At 38.8% G+C, this 27206-nt stretch overlaps 1 protein-coding gene across 6 annotated transcripts in view; it reads right to left on the reverse strand.

Annotated features, from left to right (window-relative positions):
* Positions 1 to 14362: 14362 nt before the first annotated feature.
* RBPJ (recombination signal binding protein for immunoglobulin kappa J region) overlaps positions 14363 to 27206 on the reverse strand; it is a 139951-nt gene continuing 127107 nt past the window's right edge. For 4 of the 6 annotated variants that reach the window (XM_065699460.1, XM_065699467.1, XM_065699475.1 and 1 more), the window contains 8 exons: positions 26894 to 27059; positions 25599 to 25773; positions 24011 to 24148; positions 23683 to 23795; positions 21407 to 21547; positions 20220 to 20375; positions 19383 to 19486; positions 18077 to 18578 (listed from right to left, as the gene is read on the reverse strand). In XM_065699460.1, coding sequence (XP_065555532.1) covers positions 18263 to 18578; positions 19383 to 19486; positions 20220 to 20375; positions 21407 to 21547; positions 23683 to 23795; positions 24011 to 24148; positions 25599 to 25773; positions 26894 to 27059 — 1309 coding nt within the window. In that variant the 3' untranslated portion in view covers positions 18077 to 18262. Of the gene's footprint in view, positions 15056 to 18076; positions 18579 to 19382; positions 19487 to 20219; positions 20376 to 21406; positions 21548 to 23682; positions 23796 to 24010; positions 24149 to 25598; positions 25774 to 26893; positions 27060 to 27206 lie in introns of those variants that run through there. The other 2 variants (XM_065699492.1, XM_065699483.1) reach the window with 2 other exon arrangements.

Genomic DNA, 27206 nt, shown 5'->3' on the forward strand with positions numbered 1-27206 from the left:
TTAAATTATTGCTAAACAGAGCACTTGGTGGGAAGGGTGAAAATTGAGGATATATTTGACTGTTACCAAGGCAAAATGCAGGTGCTCTGAATGAAAAGTAGCATGTGCATTTGGAGCTGCAGACACTGGAAGTTTACATCCCCTTAGAAGAGTTGTGACCTCTTTTGTGATGCTGCCAAGCCCTTTTTGGCAAGGTGGTGAGCCAGTCCGGGCTCCTGCCTGCTCCTCCTGCCTCCAAGCCCAGGGATGGTGCAACCTGCGTTTACACATCATGGCTCGTCATGACACTCTTCTGGCATGGAACAGATCATTTCAGGGTCTGACAATACTGAAATACTACAATGCAATACAGACACACTGCAGCCAAAGCACAACAAATAAACACACGCATAGTTTCTAACGGCATTCAGCAGGATTTCCCTTAAAGCAGGCACTTGCTCAGACCATGTGCACAACCGTGTTAGGGCACAGGGCTCATCTGAGGGCAGCTGCCTTCTGAGGGACCTCACGGTTAGCAGCTGCCAGGAGAATCTGGATGAACAACTGCGTAGCGCAGGGTATAACACTGCTCACGTTCCTGCATCAGAGCTAATCTACACTCGGGTATACTCACACTGTGCTCAGACCAGAATGTGGCAGCCATTTAATGACTGCAGCCAAAGCAGCTTCTGATGTTACCATTGCAATGGTGAATACAGGTTTTATTTTCATTTTGTTTCCTCACGAAGCATTAATCTTGGAAGTACCCATGTAGGTGTTGAGTGGACTCTAACAGCTACTCACCTACTTTATTTTCTTGGGTACCCATTTTTTCATAAGATGATGCACTTTTATACAATCAAGATGTACAAACTAAGAGTGTCTTCGGATCCAAGGACAGTACTTACTCCCTCCTCCATTTCTCAGGACTTTGATAAAAATGACTCATTTTTTTTAACTCAGTCTAAAGTTAATGGATGTTGAGCTAAACTTCATGCTCCTGGTGGCAAATGATGCCTATTCTCAAGAGGAAATTCAAGAAAGAGAAAATGTAATGGCTTTGAGTAAGGACTATATGAAAGGAGAGGCTGTAATCTTTTTATTACAGCACAAGAATCAGGGTGGTAGAGAGGGCTGGTTTTTTTGCAGATGTCTTCTTCCATTCAGAATACGACACAGACCAACCGAACCACGCCTCACTCAGGTGTATGTAGGTCAGCAGTTTGCTCACCCTCTGACCTCAGTTTTATTACCCATTTTTCTATATGCATTATTCATTTCTTTTATACAGCTCCAGCCTTCTTTCCTCAGCTTTTCTCTCATCAGTTACATCCACAACATAGAAATGCGTGCCTTAGAGATGCCAGAATTTCTGTGTGAGTGCTTTATAAAAAGACCCATTTCTAGCACTACCTTTTTATTTTTCTCCTGCAATACTTGTTAGGCTGCCTTGGGTACCTACCAAAGTGACAAACTTGCAAAGGAAATGTTTGTGAATTGTAAAGCTCTTGCTTTGCTTGCCTAATACCAAATCATCCCTGCTAGGAGTTATTTGTCTGCATCTCTACAGATAATTATGGCATGAAAAGTTTTCTTTGGCTTCTGCTCCCAGTTGTGTCCAAAAAGCACTGATTTCAAGCTAGAGAGATGTCAGTTGTCCACTGTACTGAGGACGAGAACAAAACGTCTTCATTAGCATCAGCAGGTAGCAAACATCAAGTAGGAATCATCCCCTATGGGGTAAACACCGTTTAATTGACTTCCTGCTATTTTGGCAGTTATTAAAAAATTTAAATATATCTCCTGACAGAACAAAGAAATGCAACTTATAATGAGAGTTTGATTTAAAACTGTGGACAAGTAGCTCCTGTGAACATGGTACGAACACCGGTGTTACAAAGCAAGCATGACACCTACAGAACCCATAAAGATGAGGGGCTGATCGTGCTCTTGGCTTGCTCTCAGAGCCCATTTTTTAATTACATGGACAGTGGTTCAGGGCCATGTTCTGGGAACATTTAGCAACTGGCAAGAGGCCTCATTTATAACCAAGTGAAGAATGACACACACAGGTGAAAGCATGAGGGCAACCACAATTACCAGATGACAACAGCCAAAGGAGAACTGGCCAGCCAGCTGAGAACGATGCCTTGGCTCTTTCAAAGCTGCTACGGGCCTTCTAACGCTGAGATCTTCAGGACTTCATAACTAAACTGGGGCAGATGCAGAGCAACCAGAGCTGCTTCCTGCTCTGAAACAGCTCAAAACTGAGTCCACATCCCTGTGAGGGGCATCTGGCAGCGTTACCGTGCCTGGCTTGCTATTACCATGAAGGAATATAAGCACAGTAATGTCATCTATGACACTCTGTCTTTCTACCTTTGGAGTTCCTTTTTCTGGTATCTTCCCAAAAGATGGTCCTGCCACAGTCCACTTGCGGGTAGGAAAAATAACACTGTGGTTATGGCCTGAAGTCAATGCATTGTGTCAGAGAGCGTGCAGCTGCTGCTTCTGCCAAAACCCCAACCCCTTGTAGCTACCCAGGGTGCTAATTTAACACACCTCTGTTTATCCGATGGGGAAGGGCAGAGGTCATCACAGGATGAGGAGGCTGCCATGTCTTAAAGACAAGGAGCTTTTTATCTGTGGTCCAGATGTGGTCAGTGTTCAACTGAGTTAAGGAAAAATCCAATAGCGACCAAAGCAAATTTTCAGCTATGAGACAGGCCCTCACCATGGATTTTTAACCAGAAGAAAGTCCTGCTAATATCAAAGGCCTCATTTCACTGGGACTGCAGATCCAGAAAGCATCTCTCAGTGCCCTCATGTTTATTGGATAGGAAACCTGTCTAAATAGCATCAAGTGACTGAAGCAAAACAATACAGTCCAGGAAAGACGGGCATAGCTGTGTGTTCCCTGGTATTTTTCAAGCATTTTTTTTCTGTCGCATTTATCTCCTTCCTTTTTAGTGAAAAGCTGGTCAAAATTCAAAGAATGCTCATTGAAAGGCAGCGTTTTCCACAAGACGTCAAATCTTTATTAGCATCCAGCCTCACTCCTCTGCTGCACTCATTTGTCAAATATCCATTAAAACCCACAGAGACTTTCTTCGCTACACACCAAAGCCAAGACTAACAAGCCTCCAATTACAGAGGCTGTGTAGAGAGGCAGAGAGCAAGCTGCAGGTGCACAGCTTTGTCCTGTGTTGCTTGTGAGATCTGAAAGAGATTAATAAGGTGGGTAGAGGAGCAAGATCGTGACTGAAGAAAAAGGTGAATTCGATGCACTTGCAGCTGAAACATGGCTCTGCAGAGCCCAAATATAGGGCTGGGATAGGAATAGAAGGGAAAGAAGGTGAATGGGAAATGTTTTGGCCTTGTAGATTCAGGGAAAAATTATAAGGAGGAGGAAAGGACAATGTGATCTGATCTGCGGAGAGAAAGAATCATTGCAAACTTTCTGGGTTTGGACTGTCAAGAATGCTCCCTTCATCTTGCTCCCTTTTGAGAGAAAGAGAAAAAGCAGCTGTGCCCTGTATGTGAAGGAGACACATGGGGGCAAAGTTTTGCCTAGGCAGCAAGATGAAAGGAAAACCCACCTTCACTTTGTGTACAAAAGCACACAAGGGTGTGCTTTTAAGCAAGGGTGAAAATGGAGATTTGAAAGGAAGAATCTATTCCGGAAAGAATTTCTTTTTCACAGGCTTTGCGCAGGGTTTTGCTGCTGAAGAGATTCTGACAGCAAGACCGACCAGGCAAGCGGATCTGGGGTCTCACCAGCATGCCCCAAGCCAAGAAGCCAGATGGAGAAGTGCTCTCAGGACCATGGAGAATCTGCTGCACACACTGTACTGCTAGCAAGCAGAACATTGCTCTCATCTAGCTGATGGGTTAGGGGAACATAACACTACTTTCCTCTGTCCCCAAAGCCTAATACCTCAGAACACCGTGCATTCACTGTGCATCCTACTGAGAGCTCCATGTCTTGTCCACCAGCCAACCCAGATCTCATCTCTGCCACCACTGGCACAGTAGGAGGTATCCTATAAGGATCCTGTATTCCATCGGACTGAGCTGGAAGTGACAAAGGTTTCAGAAACCATAAACCCCAGCTGTGGTCAGGTAAGTGGGAAAACAAGTACCTATGTAAGCAAGGGATTATTTTAAAAAGAAACCAAAAAACCCCCCCACAACCAACACTCTCCTCCCACCCAAACTGTGGTGCTTGCATTTATTAGTTACCAGTAACTGAAACAGGATGCTACTTTTCACTAGAATCCTGTAAATGAACTTAAAGAGTGGTACTCTCTGCTAGGAGGAAACGCCTATTGCCTCTCCTGCCCCACCTCCAGCTCACTCTAGCTATAGGTCCTGTGTCCTCACTCTGCTGACTGACAGCAGCAGTCTGTTGTGTATCCCAGTGCTACCAGCTGGCTTTTCTAGACAATAATTTCCAAATCTATGTGTCTGCTTAGACTACAGTGCCTTGTACATTCAATTATTCTCCTGACTCTTACCAAGAGCAACATGTTTCTAAATTAATATAAACTTACCAAAATGCAATTTTATAACTGATTCATGTTGCATCTGCTCTTCCTCCAAATTTAGTTTGAATAATGCTTTCTAATCTACCACTACATAAAACAAACTGAAGAACTTTGCTATTATTTCCATGCGCCTGTGGACTCAAACTCAGCCATCTGTGCAACTTCAGGCTCTGCTTCCGAGCCAAGAATTGTTATTTATGTACATCTGTCCTTGGTCTTCTCTGGAGGAACATATTTGTACAAGTGCTTTTGAGCACATTTCTTGGTCTGTGAGACTCCTTCCACCTGTGCAATCAGTTATCTCAGATAGCAGTCGTGAGGGCTTTTGAAGAACGGACACTTGGGAACACCTGCTTTTCAGTTACACAATCAAATAACTTTATATCCACTTTTCCTTGTTTTCTTTTTTATACCGCAAAATTTCACATTTGCCTTGACTTCCTTTTACTTTGTTTCCTAGCTTTAATATGAACCTTTCTCTTTCACCTCCCCTAACTGACCTCTTCATTCTAGCAATTCCCATTGTCCATATGAAGCGTGCCAGATCTAAGGCTCTCGGACACAGGTCACCAACACAAATAGATCTTCTAGATTTCACTTTTCGCAATACATTTCAAGGACTGACAGCACGTACACATCTGTTGTTAAAGGAGGTGCAGCAAGGTGAGAGTGGATTAAAGCTTTTGGCACCTGGTGAAACAGGAGCAGAATTTTCAGGCCACCAAATGAGTACATAGATTGTGTCTGTACTGAAGTAAGAGGAAATTAGTTTTAAATACAGACATTTAAATGTCTTTTGGCCTGGGTAAGTGGACCTGCAACAGAAATCTTCAGAAAGGGATAAATCTTGCAAGAAATGGTCTAAACAAAGGTGCAGAATACCTGAGGTACTGCTGATGACATGGAAACCCCTTATACTCCATTAGATACTTCTGCTTCAAACCCAGCCTGGGGTCAGTCCCATCTAATCCTGTTCCCAAACAGCAGCTGTTACGAACAATTTGGGGCTTACATTTGCAGAATCTGTTGTCATCCATGAGAGTTTATCTGGGTAAGGATGTGAGAATAAGCACAACTTCCCTTTTCTCTGGGTATATGAAATGAGATTGTATATTTATTTTTAAGTGTTTGTTCCTACTGGTCTTAAATACATCAGCCCAGAATCCTATACTCAAGTGTATCCAGTGGGACTTCTGACCACAAACACCGATTTCTGGGGTGGTATGGGGCTCAGAAGGCCACTGATGTACAGTCTCCATGAGACCCAAAGTGCAGGCATTTATTATTTTATTTTTTCAGGTTATTTTTAGCAGATAGAACAGTTCTAGTGTTGTAGCAAGGTGCCAGAGGGTTTGTAGCAGTTACAAGGCAACAATTCTTCTTTCACCTTTCTAGTGAATTGAAATCTTAGCTCTGCCTGTCAGCTGAGATTCCTGCATCATTCCATTCAAAAGCTCAGCTGATTCAGCTGACTGATTTAGATGGCTTGGCAAGTAGAAACCCAGCACATTGGCATATTTCTCATCAAACAGCCAGTGGGAGTTTTCCGGACAGCAGCTACAGTTCCAATTCCAGTAGCCCCCAGTTTTGCTTGAACACAAATCCATTCTTATCCCTTCCATTTTTGTTTATGGTCTGCTGTGCCTAGACCTTTATCAAGCACCTAGAGTACTACTGAAGGTGACAGCTCAGTTAACATCACTTGGCTTGTCATTTGTGCTCACCAAATCATTCATATTACTCTGTCTTGGGATATAATTTACTCCTTGAAGAACTTTGCAGTTCAGCTTCAGCTGAGAAGTTCAGTGAAGTGAGAGTTCATCAGGAGCTTTCCTATAGGACTAACTGCTCAAAGAACTTTTGATGGAGATGAGGCACTCAGAGTGAACCCTTTTTGGCAGGGAGAAAGCTTCTCTAATCCAAGACAGAATCTCTGTTCCTGGTTTGGAGAAAGGATTTAAACCTCAGCTTGCCCTATTTCAAGTGAAACGAACCCACTGAAAGGTTACATGGAAAACAGACTTTACAACCTCTCTGGGCAGGGGTTTTATCAATGCCTATATAAACTATTCTTAAATGGAAAACCAGGGAAAACAGATTAGAAATCTCTAGAGAAACTTACTGTACTTCAGTGGGATGCAAGACAGTTACTCATGTCCCAGCTCTGCATGCAAAGCAAGTATCTTGACCAGATTTTATTTTTTTACCCTTTTCTACTTTTTAAAAAACTTGCTCTATGTGGCTCTGAAATACATCAAATTGATTATGTAAATTCAAGATGATTTCAACTTGGACAGCACACATGCCCAAGCTTTCCTAGTAGGCATCATGTATATGATTTGATATTTTGTACCTGAGCTCTTGGCTGTTTACCAATGACAATAAATGAATTGCTGGAGAACGACAGATTGTAACTCAGTTCTGCTCAAGTCCAACAGCTGATTGCATTGCTATTACCATTCATCTCTTATTTGATTTTTCCCATTTTACATTGTTAGTTTTTAGAATAAAATGATTCATAAGTCCTGGCCATCAAGGAGACACCTTAGCGGGCACTCAGTGGAAGGGTTTCATGTGTCATCATTCCTCCTTCTGAGTCAGCAGCACTGTTGGCCAGTGGAACAAACCCCTAACAGCATCTCCTCTTGGCCTATATGACAAGTAATACTCTGACTTTCATAATGGCTGCATACATTACATGATTCATAACTCCCATGAGCCCTGGAATTTCCAGCAGCCTTGCTTAAAAGCTAGCATTTGCCTTTGCTGTTCGCTCTCTCCTTCTATCTTATGTAATAATTTGGCAGTACTTACATTTTACTTAAGGTCTAAACTCTTTTTTTTTCACCCTCATCTCGAACATGGGCAAATGTCGTTTGCATCAGGATATTACTGCATTGGGACTGTGAATTTCTGGCATCAGAAAAATGAAGTGTGTCCAATCTGCATTGAACATGCCATAGTGCTTTTGCAGAGAACACTTCACTAGCTGGCTAGGTAGAGAAAAAAAACCCCATCATTTTTAAAATAAATGCTTCCATATTTATCAAATTAACTGAAAAACAAGAAAAACATCAATATTGTTAGTGTTCACTCTAATACGACCAGCTGCAAATAATTCACTTGTTAAAACAGAATGAAAGTACAGGTAAGAGAAAGAGAAGTTAGATTGTAATATAATGTGAAACTGGTTAATACTTTTTTCTCAGATCCCGCGAGATGAATAGCAAAACTGCCCATATTTCACAACTGTGTCCTCAAGGTAGCTGGGGGAACAAGATGCAAACAGAGGTTCACACGTAATTTTTAAAAGCTATGACTGCACAATGTATTAAAATGTTCTCCTTGCTCTGAAGACAATCCCATGCAGGTGGTAAGCCTAGTTTATTGTTTCACCATCCTCATGTCCAGTGAGCAGACATGGATTTTTTTGCTTCCTATATTAACACATTTATATTAGAATCATAGAATCATAGAATAGTTAGGGTTGGAAAAGACCTCAAGATCATCTAGTTCCAACCCCCCTGCCATAGGCAGGGACACCTCACACTGAACCATCCCACACAAGGCTTCATCCAGCCTGGCCTTGAACACCGCCAGGGATGGAGCACTCACAACCTCCCCGGGCAACCCATTCCAGTGCCTCACCACCCTAACAGGAAAGAATTTCCTCCTTATATCCAATCTAAACTTCCCCTGTTTAAATTTTAACCCGTTGCCCCTTGTCCTGTCACTACAGTACCTAATGAAGAGTCCCTCCCCAGCATCCCCATAGGCCCCCTTCAGATACTGGAAGGCTGCTATGAGGTCTCCACGCAGCCTTCTCTTCTCCAGGCTGAACAGCCCCAACTTCCTCAGCCTGTCTTCATACAGGAGGTGCTCCAGTCCCCTGATCATCCTTGTGGCCCCCCTCTGGACTTGTTCCAGCAGTTCCATGTCCTTTTTATGTTGAGGACACCAGAACTGCACACAATACTCCAGGTGAGGTCTCACAAGAGCAGAGTAGAGGGGCAGGATCACCTCCTTCGATCTGCTGGTCACGTTCCTTTTGATGCAGCCCAGGATATGGTTGGATTTCTGGGCTGCGAGCGCACACTGCCGGCTCATGTTCATTTTCTCATTGACCAGCACCCCCAAGTCCTTCTCCACAGGGCTGCTCTGAATCTCTTCTCTGCCCAACCTGTAGCTGTGCCTGGGATTGCTCCGACCCAGGTGCAGGATCTTGCACTTGTCATGGTTGAACTTCATAAGGTTGGCATCAGCCCACCTCACAAGTGTGTCAAGGTCCCTCTGGATGGCATCCCTTCCCTCCAGCATATCAACAGAACCACACAGCTTGGTGTCATCGGCAAACTTGCTGAGGGCACACTCAATCCCACTGTCCATGTCAGCGATGAATATGTTGAACAAGACCGGTGCCAACACCGATCCCTGAGGGACACCACTCGTTACCGGTCTCCAGCCGGACATCGAGCCATTGACCACAACTCTTTGTGTGCGGCCATCCAGCCAGTTCTTTATCCACCGAGTGGTCCATCCATCAAATTGATATCTCTCCAATTTAGAGAGAAGGATGTTGTGTGGGACAGTGTCAAATGCTTTGCACAAGTCCAGGTAGATGACATCAACTGCTCTACCCTTATCCATCAATTCTGTAGCCCCATCATAGAAGGCCACCAAATAGATCAGACAGGATTTCGCCCTAGTGAAGCCATGCTGGCTGTCACCAAGCACCTTGTTGTTTTTCATGTGCCTTAGCATGCTGTCCAGGAGAATGTGCTCCAAGATTTTACCAGGCACAGAGGTGAGACTGACTTGTCTCTAATTCCCCGGGTCTTCCATTTTCCCCTTCTTGAAAATGGGGGTTATATTTCCCTTTTTCCAGTCATCGGGAACTTCACCTGACTGCCATGATTTTTCAAATATGATGGCCAGTGGCTTAGCAACTTCATTCGCCAGCTCCTTCAGGACCCGCAGATGGATTTCATCAGGTCCCACGGACTTGCGCACGTTCAGATTTTGAAGATGGTCTCGAACCAGATCCTCTCCTACAGTGGGCCCAAGGTCTTCATTCTCACAGTCCCTGCGTCTGCCTTCTAAGAACTGGGTGGTGTAGCTGATAGCTATTTTGTCCAAGTTTACCTGTCAGATGACAGTAAGAAGTTGTGCAAAAGCAGAATTTTATCAAAATTTATCATTTAAATCTCTGAATTTTAAAGTAGTCCAGGATATAAAGACACCCAGATCATAAATTTCAGGATGAAACATACTTGGCTCATGATAGCTCAAGAGCCAAAGTATCTGAAGGTAGAATATAAACCAACACATAAAAAAATCATTTAACCTTTTTTCTCTGACTAAATAGCATAAAATTAACTAGAATAATAAACCAGTGGGTACAAAGTGCAGATGTACTTGAAAGCTTAAACACCCACCAATTGCATTTATACTTCCAAAATCAGAAAAAGTATTTTCCTTATTCACATTACTTGTAAATTAAATAAACTTTTTTCAGACCATTGTTCCATTTCTATGTCTACTGAATCTCCAAGGAAAACCCTTCACCAGAAACTGATTTAGAAGTCTAAAACTTTCTGAACGTAAGGAACTGGGGAAATGACATAAACATCAGTCTCACAACTGAGGTCATCACATCAAGCAGAGTCCAAAACCCTGACAGTTCCTTAAACCCTGGCATGCTGTAAAAAGCAGTATGGAGCAGCAAAAGGACTGTCAAAACAGATACACATGCCCACACAGAGGTTAATCCACATGAGGCCCTTCAGAAATTATTTGCTAGGACCTCTTCTGAAATTTGCACTAACTAAGCAGTGATCTGCACAGCACTGCCACAAGGTGTTTTCATTTGGAAAAAAAAGAAACTGAACTCCTTCTTTAACTGGAATTTTATGCTAGTTGCCTACTTTGTCAATAAAAGATTTTAAGTTTTTTGTAGTTTTTAATAGTTTTGCAAGATAATTCCGCTTCGTATTGCTGCAGGCAACAAGACTGTGCCACCTTAACAACTATACTTGATCACACCACTTAAATTGTCACACAAATCAGGCTCTACCACCCATAAAATCTGATCAGGCTGAAGAAACAATGGGACTGCTGACTTTCTTCCCTCAAAAGAAGAAAGTAGATGCTGTGGCAGAAATTGTATTGACTTCAAGAGGTAAATCTGCAGTTGCCTTGTCTATACGTCAAGGTGCTTGTTTGAATTCAGTCTTGCAAAGAACTCCACAGAACTAAGTTAAGCAGCATGAGAAATTTAAAATTCTTGCTTTCAAAGGCAAAGCACAGAAATACTTTTCATTAGGACCAAGATATGAATACATCTAAAGAATCAGGTATAGCATTTCTTAACCTAATGATTTCTTACATGTTAAAATATAATGTTGCTGAATCTCTCACATTTTTTGTAAATTCCCAATTATGTTTTTTAGGGCAGTACATTACCATGAATCCTCTATTTGCCCTTTGCCAATTTCCACAAAGCAAGATTGTTGGCAGTGAGAGAACTGAAGGAATTTGAAGCACACTTCATTGAAAAGAAAACCAAAATAAACCAAAACAGAAAAAACTACAAGAATAGGAAAAAGACATAATTTAAGACACCACAGTAACAGATTACTGGGGACAAAACCAAAAGATGGAAGCTAACAAGATACAAACTGATCATTTGTGTCTGCAGCTTGTGTGTGTATCACTATGGTGCTGCATGAGACATGCCTATACAGGTAAAGAAATATTTAGAGTTCAGAGAGAACAGTGCAACCACGTGCACATACAGAAGTATCACACAAAGTTATCCAGATGAAGACAAAAAACCCAAGTTTGAAGTCACTGCTGTCATGTTTGCCATGTGTAATGAAGACAGTAGTGTGGCTCTCAGGATCACATCCCATTTCACAGCACAGATACCTTGGCTGGATTAGTTCTGAACAGATTACATAGAATTTATCAGAATTATCAAAATCAAGAAGAAACACTAGAACACACCGACTCAAAAAAAAGTCACTGGGTTCAAAACAGAATTCAACTCACTTGGAGCTTTTAAGGACTACTTAAATGTTTGTGACCAGTTGGTTATAATTTCCAGGCAGAAAACACACTATGTACACCTCGGTGCTTCTACCTTTTATGTATTTGTATTCTTGAAGCAGAACTATAAAGGTTTTAAAAATATGCTGATGATATGGTCTGCAAGGCTGTGGTTCCTGTAATGAAATCCTTCCTTCTGTACAGTATGGCCAACGGAGAACAATTTATTATAAATATCTTAAAGTATGGGTATAACAATGAAAAAATGAATGCAGCTGCTATTATTTATTTGTATGTCAAAGGCCTCAAAGTCAAGTCACTCAGAAGCTGAAGTAGAAAGTAAGAGATGGAGGCAGGGCACAGAATTAGCTCAAATGGTACAAGGTCCCATCCTGCTTGAGAAACATGTCTGTGGGAATTTGCAGAGGTGGAAAAGGACAAATTCCCACTGAACAAATCAGCAAGTAGAACAATGGTATTTTAGTTAAAAGCAGAGATGTTCTTAAGGTTTTAATGAACACAGGTGAGGGTGCAACATGACAAGAAATATAATTAAAAGGTAAGTAATAAGCAAAGAATTTCCACATTCAGATGAAAACTCACAGGCACCTTTGTAAAGTTCCAAATTACGCGTGTCATCTTCAGATGAAGACCTACAGACACTAAGGCCAGGTCTGTAGAAACTTCCATTCAACTTACCTACAAGCAGCTTAAAAAACAACGAACATTTCTTTCTCCCCCATCCCACAGCACAACAGTAGAAACAGCAGAAATGACAGCACTTAGTCTCACAAGTTAATAGTTCACCTTAGTTAACACCGACTCCTTGCTCCTAAATTATGCAGCAAAATTTACACATTCAGAGAAAAACTAGAAACTAATTAAGGATCTGGAAAAGTTCCCCTACATGAAAAGTAAGGGAACCAAGACAAGAATACAAAGGCAATAGCGCATGGAAAAGGTGACAGCAAGCTTTTAACCATCGTTTTCCTTACTTGAAGGAGCCGCAGGATCTGAAAGCTGTCAAATTCAGGCGGCTTTATCAGATCTTCTTTAGACAGCAGTTAGCTTCCAAGTTTGCTGAAGACTTCCTCAACTTATTTATCTTAAGCATACATAATTAATGCTGATATTCAATACAAAAGTATTGTTAAATACTTGAGAAAATAAGTAATACGGGCTAATTCTCAATGCTTTTGGCCTCACACTAAGAATGTGCTACTGGGTATCAGAACTAAATATCCTTTATGGACACACTGAGCACATACAGGTGGTTTCTACCCTTCTCAGAATCACACAACTCCAATCTACACAGGACACTGAGAAATGTGAACTACATGCCCCAGTTCTGTAATTCTGAATGCTCCTGAAATAGCATATATTCCATGTAATCCTCCAAATGAATCCTCTCCAGCAGCCAAATAATTTCACACCATTCTCCCTTTAATCCTCTACTCTGGATTTTAACAGTATTTATTATTGAGTCTGTTTACACAGCTAATTGTCAAGGTTTAGATTAAGAGATTTTTTTCTATCCATAGCTCTTCACCTAAGACCAGCATCATCCCACGCAGTTTCTTATGTACCAACACTAAAGTTTAGCAAATGACCGTTCTGTCTGCCAAAACCTCAGATGCAATTCCTATTCTGTTCCAGAAGAATCAATTTATCATTCCTGAAGCAGACTGCAAGAGTCCTTGCAAAATAATTTTAAGATGTAATCTGCCCATACTGTCCCTGTTTCAAACAGCAGAAGCTCTACGAGTGTTTTGTTTATGGCTACTTTATGTGTCCTAATAACAATGGCATTCACCTCTGCAGATGTCTCAATAAAAATCTGTAATATGCTTCTTTTAGTCAAATGATCTGTTTTCCAAAGACACCTCTCTTGCTCTCACCACACTTTCTTAACAATCACTTCTGGCCCCTTCACAGTCCTATGGATAAACCAGTGATTTTTGGATTTAACACAAAACTAGTACTGGTAGGTTTTTGCCATTCCAGATTCTCTCTCTGCTGTGTCCACATCCCATCTCAGAAACTTTTTTCAAGTGACTGTGTCACCTGTGCTTGCAAACTAAAAGAGTGCATAATTTCAAGCTCCTTATGGGCCTACTAGAGTATTCTGTCAAAGAAAGAAACAAACTAGCTTGCTGAATCCTACTTCTAATTATTAGCCAACTGAAAGAAGTGACAGCCTGCAGCAGATGAAAACAACTCAGGTATACTAGTTACAATAATAAAGTAGCTAAAATTAAACAAACAGGTTTTTTTTCTTATTTAATAAATAACATTAAAAAAGTGAACCAGTTATTGGTTTGGTTTTTGTTTGTTTTGGGTTTTTTTTTGTTACATTATGGAAATAAACAGTTTCTTATCTAACTCCAGAAATAATACAAGCAATAACAAAAATGATTTGGATTTTTGGGTGGACATTCCATATCCCATTTAAGTGGAGTCCAGTATGCACAGCCTCACAACTAGTGATGACTTTTCCACTCCTGGCTTGGTTTTCTTTTGTGGTGCTCTGGCTCCATAGATGGCCTCACTGTTTGTTCACACAAATAAGAAAATAAAAACCATATTCCTTGGTTAACATTGAACAAATCCGCAAAAATGTGGCAAGCTTCAACACCTGATCAAATCATGACTACTTTTAAATCACTGTACAGATGCTCAATTACATTTGTCATATCAAAAGTAACATGGCATTTTCTCTTTAGGGAAAAAAAATTAAACCCAATAGTATATGCACATACACACACACAGAGTACACTTGACAAAAACACTTTTATGTGGTTTACATTTCACTTTTATTTAATCCTCAAAACTGCCCATATTGCAGGGTTTTTCTTGATGAAATATGGAACTGAGCAATTAATTCTACAAAATTATGGTAAAAACTTGCTCATTTTTCTACCTTATTGCTAAGAAACTTTACAGGTGCACAGTTTGTAAAAATAACCCTTTTAAGACTGAATGTATACACATGCTACAGGATTTAGAAAGAAGTCATTAGCATAGCACCTCCAGATGGGGCAAATGCAGTGCTGAACACAGCACGTTTACAAAGTTAGAACTGCTCATTTAATTTACAGCATCTAAAGGGAAGAAGTCATTCAGTCCTAAAAGGGTTAAGTAGAAACCCTAATATACTTCTTTTTCTAACAAAGCTGCCACTCAATCCCACAGTACAGTGCTTGAAAATAAAAGTCAAAAGTCTGGCACAGGAAAGTATACACATTTGTTCAGTACTCATAAACACAGCTGCTTTTGAAAGAAAGTGAATAATATGGTTAATAATTGAAGAGCATCTTAGTTTCAAGATGGACACCTCAATGGAGTCATTCAATCAACAAGTGGGTAGCTTACTTCCAATAGATATTTTGCTTCATTTGGCATTAAAATTTTGCATACGGGGAATTCTCTGATTTATGTCTTGAGTTCATGTCTTTTCAGGTAACCATTCTGATCTTACAAGTCTGTGCAATGAAAAGAAGTACAGAATACCATTATTAACACAGTCGTTGGATGCCCTTGGGCAAATAATTAGGAAAAACATCAGCAGCAGTTTATTAAAGACTATGCTAGTGTTGAATTCTGAAACACAGTTCCAAACAAAAGAAAGTAAGAAAAAGGCATTGCTAAATTTGAGCACTTAGTATGCTTTTTATACTTTTTCTTCCTATAGTTGGAACTAAACAACATTCTGAACACAGACTCAATTTCTATGTATACAGAATTAACAGCAGACTTAACACAGCTAGACTTGAACAGTTATAATAGTTTCATACTGAAACATTCTAAACGTAGTTTTATCAAAATCTTGAGATATTGTTAATAGCATGAAAATTGATTAACAGCTCACAAGGCCAATAAATGTAACAATATCACCCCACAGGAAAAAGTTCAGGAAGGTAACATATCTGAACTACCAGACATCTTAACAACAGTAAGGACCTGGAAGACCATTTCTGTACTACTGAATAACTACTGGCAACAATGGAGCCACAAACCCAAGGGTAAAATGGGGTTTAAAATGATCTTGTAAGCAGAACTTTAATAGTCTCCTTTTTTTACCCACTTTGCTGTAGTGTGTAGAACACCAAATATTAGGCTAAATCATTAGGTTCTTTACAAGTCAAGGAATATTGCATCTACTGGGCAAAATTACTGTAAGTACAGAAACTGAATATAAAAAGTATTGCATTTATATGGAAAAATTTTAAAATAATGAGTATAAAAGCATGTGTCAAGTTCTGAAAAGCTATTTTAAATAGTCTTTGAAGGTTAAAAGGCTTGTTATGGTTTGTCTACCGTGTGTATATTGTGGTTTCTTCTTGAATACCCTCTGAATCTGATATATATTTATCGCTTATTTTAATTTTCAGTCTAACTGGTGATGAAAATCTGTGGCTCTTGAATTAAGCCGTATTGTAAGATACTTATGTGCTTCTAACAAAAACACTGTGAAATGATTCCTGCCACAACACAATTAAAACAAAGTTTTATAGCACTCACAAAGGTAAACAGATTTGCAAGTAAATGCCAGTAAACAGTTTAAAACAGAGATAAGGCCACAATGAATTCTGCCCTTGGTCACTGAAACGGAGATGAGGTGAGGCAGTATTCACTAGTGCTAAGAACCAGCATTGCGACTACGTCATGGGAAGAAATTTTGTCAGACAGAATAGCAAATATGAAGGCCTGTGGTAGAATACAAGCACATTTTCAAAGGACAGTGGCACCGATTTTACTATTAGCTAAATATGCTTTATAATTGATTTCTTCCTTTAACCACATTGTTTCACATATACAACAGAGCACTAAAGCAAACAAGTAGAACGGAGCACAGGGTACACAAATATGGTGCAGAGACAATGCTTTAAAATGGTGGTGGGTGTTGAAACCGGAATAAGTGGTCAGAAATAAAAACCCTATGAAAATGGTCAACAGATAAGCTTGTAAGCAACACGCTGTAGGAAGCCACAGGTTCACATTTACACAGCAGTTGTGACTCTTGCTTCAGGGTATGGAAAAGGCTGAACACAGCACAAAATTTGTATTTTGGCTTTCAAAAAGGAAGATCACACTATCAGAACTTGTCCTATGAGTCTATGCCTAGTTCTGTGACTACAAATGAACTACTAGGGTATCCTTTCAAATACAAATGAGGCAGGCAGGTCTACAAGGAGGGACAAAACCATGGCAAAGTCAAAATGAAAAACAAATGCAACAACCAACAAAGTCAAAGTGCAAATGAGCCTTGAATTTATGATGGAGAAAAGACTTGAATGCTGCATAAGGTGTTGGCAGGGAAAGAGAAACCCACAGGAAATAAGGATGGAAGGAGTTAACATCTTCATAGTGCTTTTATGGTTTTCTATTTGCCCATTTCTAAGTAATAAAATTTTCTTCTAGTTATTATGGTATGATCACTTCACAATGAAAGCACGTTCTTAATACAAGTGTTACACCAAGGTCTGGCCTAATTTACTGAACAGTATGAAGAAAAACATGCTTGTTGTGATTCTCAAATGATGAAGGGCATTACCTACCGATCCCATTTGTAGCACATATTTCTCATGGTACTTTAGTTACATGCCAACAAGACAGAAGACATGCTGCCAAATGAAGTTATTGGGAACATTCCACTTTTGAAATAAAACATTTAACTTACACTTAATACAAATTATGTACAAGATTAGAAAAACCTGAACAGATCCTGAAACATTTTCAGATGTACTATGACTGAGCAAGGAAGAGGGGGAGTAACCCAGTAACAACCCTTCAAAAACACCAACGTATGCCTGTGACATGAACAATCATTAATATGACTGCTTGAGATGCCACTTTTAAAAAAACTCACGTAATGTTAGAACCTCATGAATTATCACTATAAATACATATTTAAAAAAGGAAAACAGAAATAACTATTAACAATGACTGAAAACAGAGCACTAAAGTTAACATACATTGCATGTATTGCAGGCAAGGCAGAGGCATTTTTTAAAGCTTTTGCACAGACTTCATATAATCTTAAAAAAAATATGCTGGCCTTTACAAGGTTCTACTTGCTGAAATAAAAACAATTTCAGTTCATAAAAAGTCACAAGACTTCAGTTTAAAAAAAGGAACAGTTCCAGCCACAGACCAAAAATATATATATTTTTTTAAAACTGGAAGAGTATGGTAATTAGATTATACAAGCATGGTCAGGCTTGGAACCTGAATATACTTCAGAGCAAAAGCTCAGAGGAAAAAAAAATATAAACTATTTGGTAACAAAAGTGTACTATATGTTGTGATACAAAAAAGGTATGGTGAAAATGTACCTTTTATACTAAAGCTTATACAAGTCCCTTGGTCCATAAAAACTATGTTGTATTCATGTTTTCTAGTTTGCTCAACATGTATCCCAGCCACATTTTTTGTTTTTTGCCCATTAAAAAAAAACCAGCTGAAAAATAGATTTTCAATAGAGTTCTTATGTTTCCGGTGTTGTTGGTGGTTGTTTGTTTTTTTTTTTATTGTGGCTTCTATATTTAAGATCAGCACTTGCAGGTAACAAGGTTCAAATAACATCACCCAAAATGGAAAGGTGTTTTCCCATGAAACCACAAAAATTGTTCAGATCTCTTGAATGTAGCACTCAAAAGTCAGTTAAAAGTCCAGACAAACAACAGTAGTTAGGAAACTACAGTTGCTGTAGATGATGTGACATTGGTTGGATTTGTGCTGACGTTTGTGTAACTTCCCTCGCTGTTTGTATTTGTTTCACTGGAAGCCATGAGGCTTGAGCTGGCTCTGAGGATTGCTCCAGCAGCACTGCAGTGTGGTCGTGGTCCTGGTTCTGGTGTGTACGTAAAGGTAAGGCTGGTGGAGTAAATTATGCCATCGTTACGGACCAAAGTTACTGGAACCTGGACTGGCTGACGGACCCACCTCCAGCCCTCTCGAAAAGCAGAAATGTCTGGAACAACACACAGCATACTCTCTGCACACCTGGAAAACGAGAGAGTCAACTGAGCACAATAAAACCTAAGCTTAGAGAATAGAACAGATCAGAACAGTTCAGCTGGATGGGTCTTACAAAAGATTTAGTTCAACTGCCTGACCACTTCAGAGCTGACCAAAAGTTACAGCATATTATTACGAGTGCTTCTCAAATGCCTCAAATGCTGACAGGCTTGGGGAACCAATCACCTCTCTAGGAAGCCTGTTCCAGTGTTTGAGTGCCTTCTCAGTAATGTTCCCTAAAGTCCAGTCTAAACCCCAACTGACACAGCTTTGAACTGTTCCCATGCATTCCAGCACATGGTACCAGGAAGAAGAGCTCAGCACTTCCTTCTCCACCTTTCCTCCTCAGGAAGCTATAGAGAGCAAGGAGGTCACCCCTCAGCCTTCTTTTCACCAAACTAGACAAGCCCAGAGTCCTTACCCACTCCTCACAGGACATTCCCTCCAGCCTACATCCTACCAGCTTTGTTGCCCTCCTCTGGACACATTTAATTACCTCCATATCCTTCTTAAACTGTGGGGCCAAGAACTGCACACAGTGCTCAAGGTGAGGCCACACCAATGCTAAATACAGTGGAACAATCACCTCTTCTGACCAGCTGGATGCAGTTTGCCCTCCTGGCTGCAAGGGCACACTGCTGACTCATATTGAGCCTGCTGTCAACCAGCACTCCCAGATCCCTCTCTGCAGGGCACAATGTATACGCGTCAGTGTGTACGTGTGAATATATGTTCTTCAAAGCATCCAGTAAAATGCAGTCACCATAAAAGTAGTAGAAAATACTGTACCTGTACATGGTTTCTGCTTCCACATCCCCAAACCAGACACGTAAATTTGGAGTGAAGTTCTGTCCTGTAAGTTCCAACATTGCTACATCCCCACCACCATTCAACTGGGAAGGAATGGAACAGAAAAAAGAAGAAAATCCACTGTAACAAAGTATTAATAAAAATATACATCTCCCTCTGAGGAAGAAAACCAAAACAAGAAAATATTCTTCACATGCATATAAGAGCTGTAAACAGTGCTGTTTCTATCAGCTGGATAAAACTGAAACAAATACCTACACAACTGAACTGTAAAAGAAGTAACACATCTAAAAGATAGTGCCAATTAATCTGATATCCTGAAAGAGCTTACAAGTTTTGATAGTGGCTACTCAGAACAGGAGTCAATAAGGCTTTGAAAACAAAGAACAAAGAATCTTTTGGAGAATGTGTTAGAAGAGCTTCAAGTTTTTCCACAGCAGAATGCTGATTTTCTTAACAAGGTATATGTCTGGCTCTGTCTGATCTATAGTTGGTTGGTTTAAGAGCCAAAATCAATTTCTAAATAATCAAACAAAAGTAGAAATCCTAAGGATATTACTACCAAAGTACTCTAAAGTACTTAATGTATAGAACAATATTAATATTATTCCCATGATGGACAGGCTCATGTATTCTGAAATGTAGGTAAGAAAACTTGTTGCGACATAAAGTAAGTTTCCTATTTATAAAGGAAGTAAGAATGCTTTGCTACAGTATTCCACAATGGTACCATGAAAGTTAAATCTGCATGACAAAAATAATCTCACATAAGAGAGTTTATTAGAAAAAAATTAAAATAAAAACCAACCAACTTACCTGAAGACTTTCTACAACAGGCACAGGTGTCACAGGAGCATGGACCGGTCCCATCCCCTCATAAAACGTGTATTCTGCTTTATCTGTGCTAATGATTGTCCAAGAAGCTCCGTCATTAATCATTTCTTTATTTGGTTCTTTTGGGCATGGAGTGGCCTTAGAAAGAAAGAAAAGTTTTCAATCTGACCTGTAGACTCATTTGCCAAGTCACAGAGCTAAAAACCAACTCAGCCAGTAATAATGTCTATTCCAAAACCATGTTTCCTTATATATTTCTTGTAACAAAATGACCTAAAGAAACAGTCACATACATTTCAGCAATAGTAGAAAACTAAAGCTTGTGAGAACACTGTAACTCTCACCTGTGATACTGTCACATTTCCAACCTTCTGTTTATTATTGGGTTTTGTTTCAGTTCAACTTTCAAAGTTTTAACATTATTCAACAGCCAATAACCAACAAACTATACCAACTAGAAGCAGCTATTTAAAATAGACCTTGCTTTAATAATGCAAAGTGACTAAAACACCTACAGACTCCAAGTCTAATAAGTTTCCATTAGCTATGATTTATATAAGGCCAAGATTGTTTTTCTTTTTAAAGAGCTCTTCACCATCCACAAAATAATAGAAAACACAAGCTTATAGAATCATAGATTCATATTTCAGTGTTTCTGCAGACATGGGAGAGAAGCTGAACTGATAACCTTGAAATTAGTCAAACTTCCACTGTCTCCCTGTAAATAGTATTAAATTAGTATACATGCATACACAGAAAATACACTGACAATTATTTTTTACAGCAACAAACACCTTTCTGACTAATTCCATCATCTAGCAACCGGTAAGAAAACTGTGTATAGGTTAAACACAGGTACAGAAAAAAAATGGGACTCAAAAATTCTAATTTTAATACCTATATTCTGTTTTCTTCCAGTAAGCTTTAAGGATATCTACATATGTAACCATAACCTTCACTCTTCAAAATGTCAGATAAACTTCAACTAGCGTGAATTTACCAGTTTAGACGAAAAGAAGTTAAGATCAATGCTGCATTCTCATGTGGACTCTTCATTTTGCTATGATCATGTAAAAAAAAAGCACTGAAAACAGCTTGCAAGAGAAACGTGTTAACAAGGATAGGAGCCACAGATCTTTCCAAGCTCAACCCCGTTTTAAACAACTCACTTGAAATTGGATTATTCTCTCCTGGGAAAGGCACAAATACATTCTCTCAGTGTCTTTAAGGTAAAATGCACATTTATGGAGCTGCGATACTGGATCATCTGCATCCAATAACGCTGTTTGTTTATCTACTTTTCGAATTATCTGTGAAGGAAAATTGTACATATATATTTAGGTCAATTTCTGTATTTCATTACATTGGAGATTACACATGTACTGTTAGTAAAACGATTTTTTTTAATTTTCCATGCCTCCTGTTTTAATACCAACATTAGATTCATAATTCTCCATGCTTTTGAAGTAAGAACACAACATTGAAGTGACACTCAATACTACATCTTCAGTGTGCTGCATGCATGTATATTTTATCTTTTTTTGAGTCAGAGTAGAGAAAAAACTTGATGCTTCAGCAAAATCTACTTTTGTTCTGTTTCATGGTACAAACAACCAGTAGGTCAAGTATTAACAGACTTTTACAGAATCTTCCATCATTGATAGCATCCACAACATTCTGTGGCAGACTGGCTGCTGAATGAGAACAGTTGAAAATAAGTATTTACTTTGTAGGTATTGAGATGTCCTTAAGTACAGTTTTGCAAACATAACAATCATAGTGTAGCTTAACAATAGGTGGTCATTAAATATTACTTAAAGACAACTGCAAAGAACAATTGTTCCTCACATCCGACAGTTCAGTGAAAAAAGTAGCTCTTGGCTTAATTCAGAGCTGTTACACTAATTTATTTTTAAAAATTAAAAAATTTATTCCCTTACAGACAGTGGAAGTCTGTAGCTTGGAATTTAAACTCAGCTTCTAGAAAAAAGTTTAGTACTTCATTCTATGCAACATCAACAGAAGCAGCAGCCAAAGTGCTTGAAGATTTCTAAGCTGACAATCAGAAAGCCAACCATGTCCTCTGGAATTTCTAATTATAATAAATGGCATTAATAGCAATATAAGTTTCAAGGTTAACTTGTTTCTTCAAAGTTCTTTGCATTAACCCATAAAATGTCTGCAAGTTACCTTTTAATCACATTACCTTCAATCAATCTTGCAAAGCAGCATGATGAATGTTCCCAACAGCAAACAAAACAGGAATGTTTAGCCTAATTTGTTTTAATCTATTTCTACCTAAAAGTAAGGTTTCTGGAATCATAAATGATGGCATCTCCTTTCAGCAATAAGAAAATATTATCATAAAGCCCACAGATAAAGTGAGATCCTCTTAGTGAGTGTCATGTGCACTGAACATGTGATTAATAAAACAACTATTTGAGTGATCATTTTATACTACTTACTCTGAGCAGTTTTCTTTTTTAGCTAAGTTTGATATTAGGAGAGAATTTTGTATACAGTCCTAGTAAAAGATGTCTGGAAAGGGGAACAAAAACCTGCCTGCAGGGAAGGTTGGTTTTACATTGGCACATTCTAAAAATTGTTTCTAGTTAAAAGTGAAATTAGCAAAGCCTTGTATGAAGTTCATAATGGGCTGCAAACCACAATTTCACAGAGGACTGCATATGAAGCATTGTTTATTATCAGTCACATAAAATTCCACTTAGGCTGACATTAAGTGCATAAAACAGGAAGTAAAAAATAAATCTGTAATTTATTTATAAAAACCATTACAGCAATAATTTGTTTGGTTCACAAACCATAACTGGTTATAATCAATTTTGTGTCTGTGACAAAGACAAGGCCTGAAATTGTCTTTTTCTAAAAAAAGTAATTACAAAGGCATTTTCAATGTTCCATATTTAAAACAGACAGTATTAATAAATGTCCAAAATGCTTTTGCAAGCTGATATTGATATCATTATATATCCTTAGAAGTACACAGAAGTGGTTTCAGATTCAAGTTGGAAGAGCATTTTTAAAGCTGTGCTGAACTCAACAAATGGAATAGTGCTGCTGGCTGCAAAGACTTTACTCAGCTATTTGATATCAGTATTTAAACTATTTTGCTACACTAGGGCCTACATTACTGTTTTAAAATAGACATATTCTTAAGGACAGCTTGCAGATTAACCTAGTTTGGAAGGTTTGAATTCTGAGAAGTTCCCTACACTTATGTTACAAGCTGTTCTTTGCTTACATAATTAATCTGCAGATACAAAAATACACTTTCATTAAATTGAACGCCATTTTCCGTATCAAACATATATTACTGAAAGGAAAAATAAAGCCAAATATTGTAAACAACACAAGCCCAACTACGCATTTACACACACTATGCAATCTACAGATTAATTACAGCATTGGAGAAATTAAACTGTACCAGTCTTGGGAGTGCCATGCCAGTGACTGAGCATACAAGTTTGACAGTCTGCCCATAATGTATGTAGCCGTCTCTCACTGTGAATTCTTCTCCTTCTGATTCATCATCATCCACTGCATGAAACAGGAATTTTCACATTATTTGTTTTATCCACTGTTTACCCCAATAGGAGGCACATTTAACATCCCACTATTACATCAAATATACAGTCAGTAACAAAACAAATCCACATATGAGCAATTAATATGCAGGAAAAAAATGCAGAACCTTTTTTTTGTGGGGATGGAGGGAAGGAGGTGAAAATATATATTGCTTCATTTTTACTTACAGAGGTGAATGTAAAATGCTCCCCATTGCTGTGAACTGGCATGGAAATTACCACCTTCTACGTGCAAATATCTGGTGCTAACTGTTTGGGATCGAAGTCTATTAAATAGTGCCACTTTTGTCCCTGATGCAATACATACTGCAAGGAACACATACAGACTTGAAATTATAAAATTACTTCATGATTACATAGAAAAGTAACAAAACCTCACAAATACAGTAAAATAAACTGATGAAATTAATACATCCTTCTCAACCATTGGTAAATTTAGAAAATATTTATATTCGCGACAGATCAAAAATAATCACAAAATTACAAGTGGGGAACATACACTGGGCTGTTCTCCAAAGGCATGCTAGTTCACAGGATTTTGCCACTTAGCCAAAGGGGCCAGCGCTTGCCAGCTGAAAACTCCTCCTGTTCCTAGTTCTCCAACAACTGATTATTTGAGCTTAAGCATTAATTTGCCCTTGTGAAGTACTCCAAGTTTCAGTGATCATTCAGAGTATATATGAAGTATAAAAAAGTTATTCATATAATCACAATCAATTGAAAGGAAGACAGACATAACTGTGTAAACTTGTAACCATGCAATTTGACATTTTCTCGTATCTGAACTTACTTAATGTTCAAGAGAGAGAAATGCTAAATCCGCTCCCCTGAAAAGAAATGCAACTAGCATTTCGCTATGAAACAGGCATGTTTCTTCTACTTGGTTAATATCTACTACCAAAGAACGCTTGGTTCATATTTACTTTCCATCAAAACTATCTGTCTGAACACAAAGTCAACAGTGCATACTCTGAACCCACGGGCGTGAACTGCACAGCAACAGATTGCCTTTAATTGTGTGGCAAGCTAACGCCCCGAGATCCACATTCCATAGGTGAAATGGGTTCCAGCCCAACACAGATGGAAGAGCCTTTTAAAGCACTAGTGAAGAGAGAGAGAGAGAGAGAGAAACAAACAAACAAACAAAAAAGGGTATCTCTTGAGGTGCTCCAGTGGTATGGAGGAAAAAACTCTGAGGGAAAAGCAAAAATGCTCCCAGCTATACATTAGCACCAGAGATACCTTTACTTGAAAAGACACAGTAAGCAAATAAATCTGTGTGAAATATCACCAGATTTTCTCTTGACCAATTACATAAAAGGAACCATGCAAAACATTAAAAATAAAAACAACATGCAAATGGCATGAGATAGTAAAAAGGTGGCTGTGCTATGATGAAGTGCAGTTTGGCTAATGTGATGCTATCCATTTATTACAACTTGAAAGCTATCTCTTTGAAGCTGATCAGACCATCCTAAGCACCACATCAGGCAGCTTAAGAGATCTAACAGCTTAGAAATCTAAGGTAGAGCATTCTTTATTCATTTGTCTACAAGGATTCACTCCTAGGGTTTTTTGTGGACCTTCTGTATTTACTAAATAATTAACTGTGACTGCATAAAACTCAGTGTAGTCTGAAATACATCAGAAAAACAGAAATTGAAAATTGTATTTACTTTGTAATCATAAGAACACCTAAGAAAAAATCAGCAGGAGGCAAAATGAATTGCTACATAAAGAAGTGTAAAATACTTACAGTCTGCATTTTTCAGTGACTGTTTCTTTTTAGAAGGTTTGGAGATGACTTTGATCCGTTTACTGAGGAACACACCAATGTCGTCGCTATTGCCATAGAACATTTTTACCGATAACATGAAGTGCTTTCTCTTGTCTGAGTCTGATATGTATAATGTTTTGGCAGTGCAATAATTCTGTAGGTGAAAACATACTGTTGTTTTTTCAAGTCAACCCAGTTTAAGAAACTACATATATTTAATTATGAACAAAATATGAAAACTGATGCAATAGTTTCTAAACTAGATCAGAAACTGTTTTTTCCATCTCTTCGATATGGGTATCTTTTATGACTACTGTCTAGCTTCGTGAAGTTTAGCACCTGACTTCAGTGCCTTTTCCTAAAGACCCTTATCAGGACTAGAAACCAGATGATTAGATACTACAGCTGTGTCAAATCCATCTGATTAAGAGCACTACTAAAAATAATATTTGAGTAGAGCTATAGTAGAGCTATACAGGTAGTGCACTGGGCATGCACAAGAGGCTGCCTGTGCAGAAGAAGTGTTCAGCCAATTTTTTCTTGACAGGCTGGGAGATGACTGCGGTTTGAAATGTGAAATGTGGCTAGGTGCTATATGCTAGCTGACAACAGAAAAAAAAAAATCTCAAAAAGAACTTTTATTCTTTTCCCTATTTCACAACATATGAAGCATTTCTAAGTAGACTGGGCTGGAAATACTAGATAGCTATAAAATACTGCTTAACAAAACAACCAGCTAAAATGAGCATTGACATGTTGCCAGTTCTATTCCAACTGTTTAAGTCATCACAAATATCGTATTTTTTTTTTAATAGTAATTTCTATCCCTGAAAGAAACCCCAAACCAATCTTACTAAATTTATTAAGACGGCATTTGAATTGTATTTTTATGCAAGGCGACTTAAAGACCACTTCTGGCAGCAGATGGCGTTCAAATACTTCTTTGTCAATATTATCCATTCATGTAAAAGCCAGAGAGACAGACAAAGAGTTTCAGCCAAAAACCTCAATTCAGTTAATCACTGATGCCTACCAAATAATCTAACAGTTTACCAACTCTGAACCAACAACCTACACATTAAAGGTTAGTACCCTGCTACGATCCCATGAACCAAATCCACCTAATCAATTGTCCTACATATTTTTGACAGATCTTTTAAATCACTTATGTAGTAGCTGTTATCAAAAATAAGCAAAAGTATTCCTTGAAATATGCACTATATAGCTACAATATTTTTTGCAGTAATATGAGTGGTTTATTACGTTTCTTCTACCTTTCCTTCCAAGTTCAGCTGTTGCATTTCTTGGTCACTGTTTCCTATTCCAATGAAGGCGCAAGGTTGTGACTCCTGCTCAGTGCAACCATCCCGTTCCATTTGCTCTTTTTTTTTCTTCCATCCACTGCCCATAAGATAGACACACGGAGGAGGACAAAAGAACCTGAAAATGAAGAGCACATTATAAGATTATACACAGCTTTCAAGAAAATTCTTGAGACCAACACTGTTGTGTGCTCAGCCCAGTTACCCTTTGCATTCACGTTTCTACATACATGCCCTTCCTTTGCACGAAGATTCTCCAAAACAC

Source organism: Lathamus discolor, chromosome 1 (genome assembly GCF_037157495.1).
Source record: "Lathamus discolor isolate bLatDis1 chromosome 1, bLatDis1.hap1, whole genome shotgun sequence".
NCBI lineage: Eukaryota > Metazoa > Chordata > Aves > Psittaciformes > Psittacidae > Lathamus > Lathamus discolor.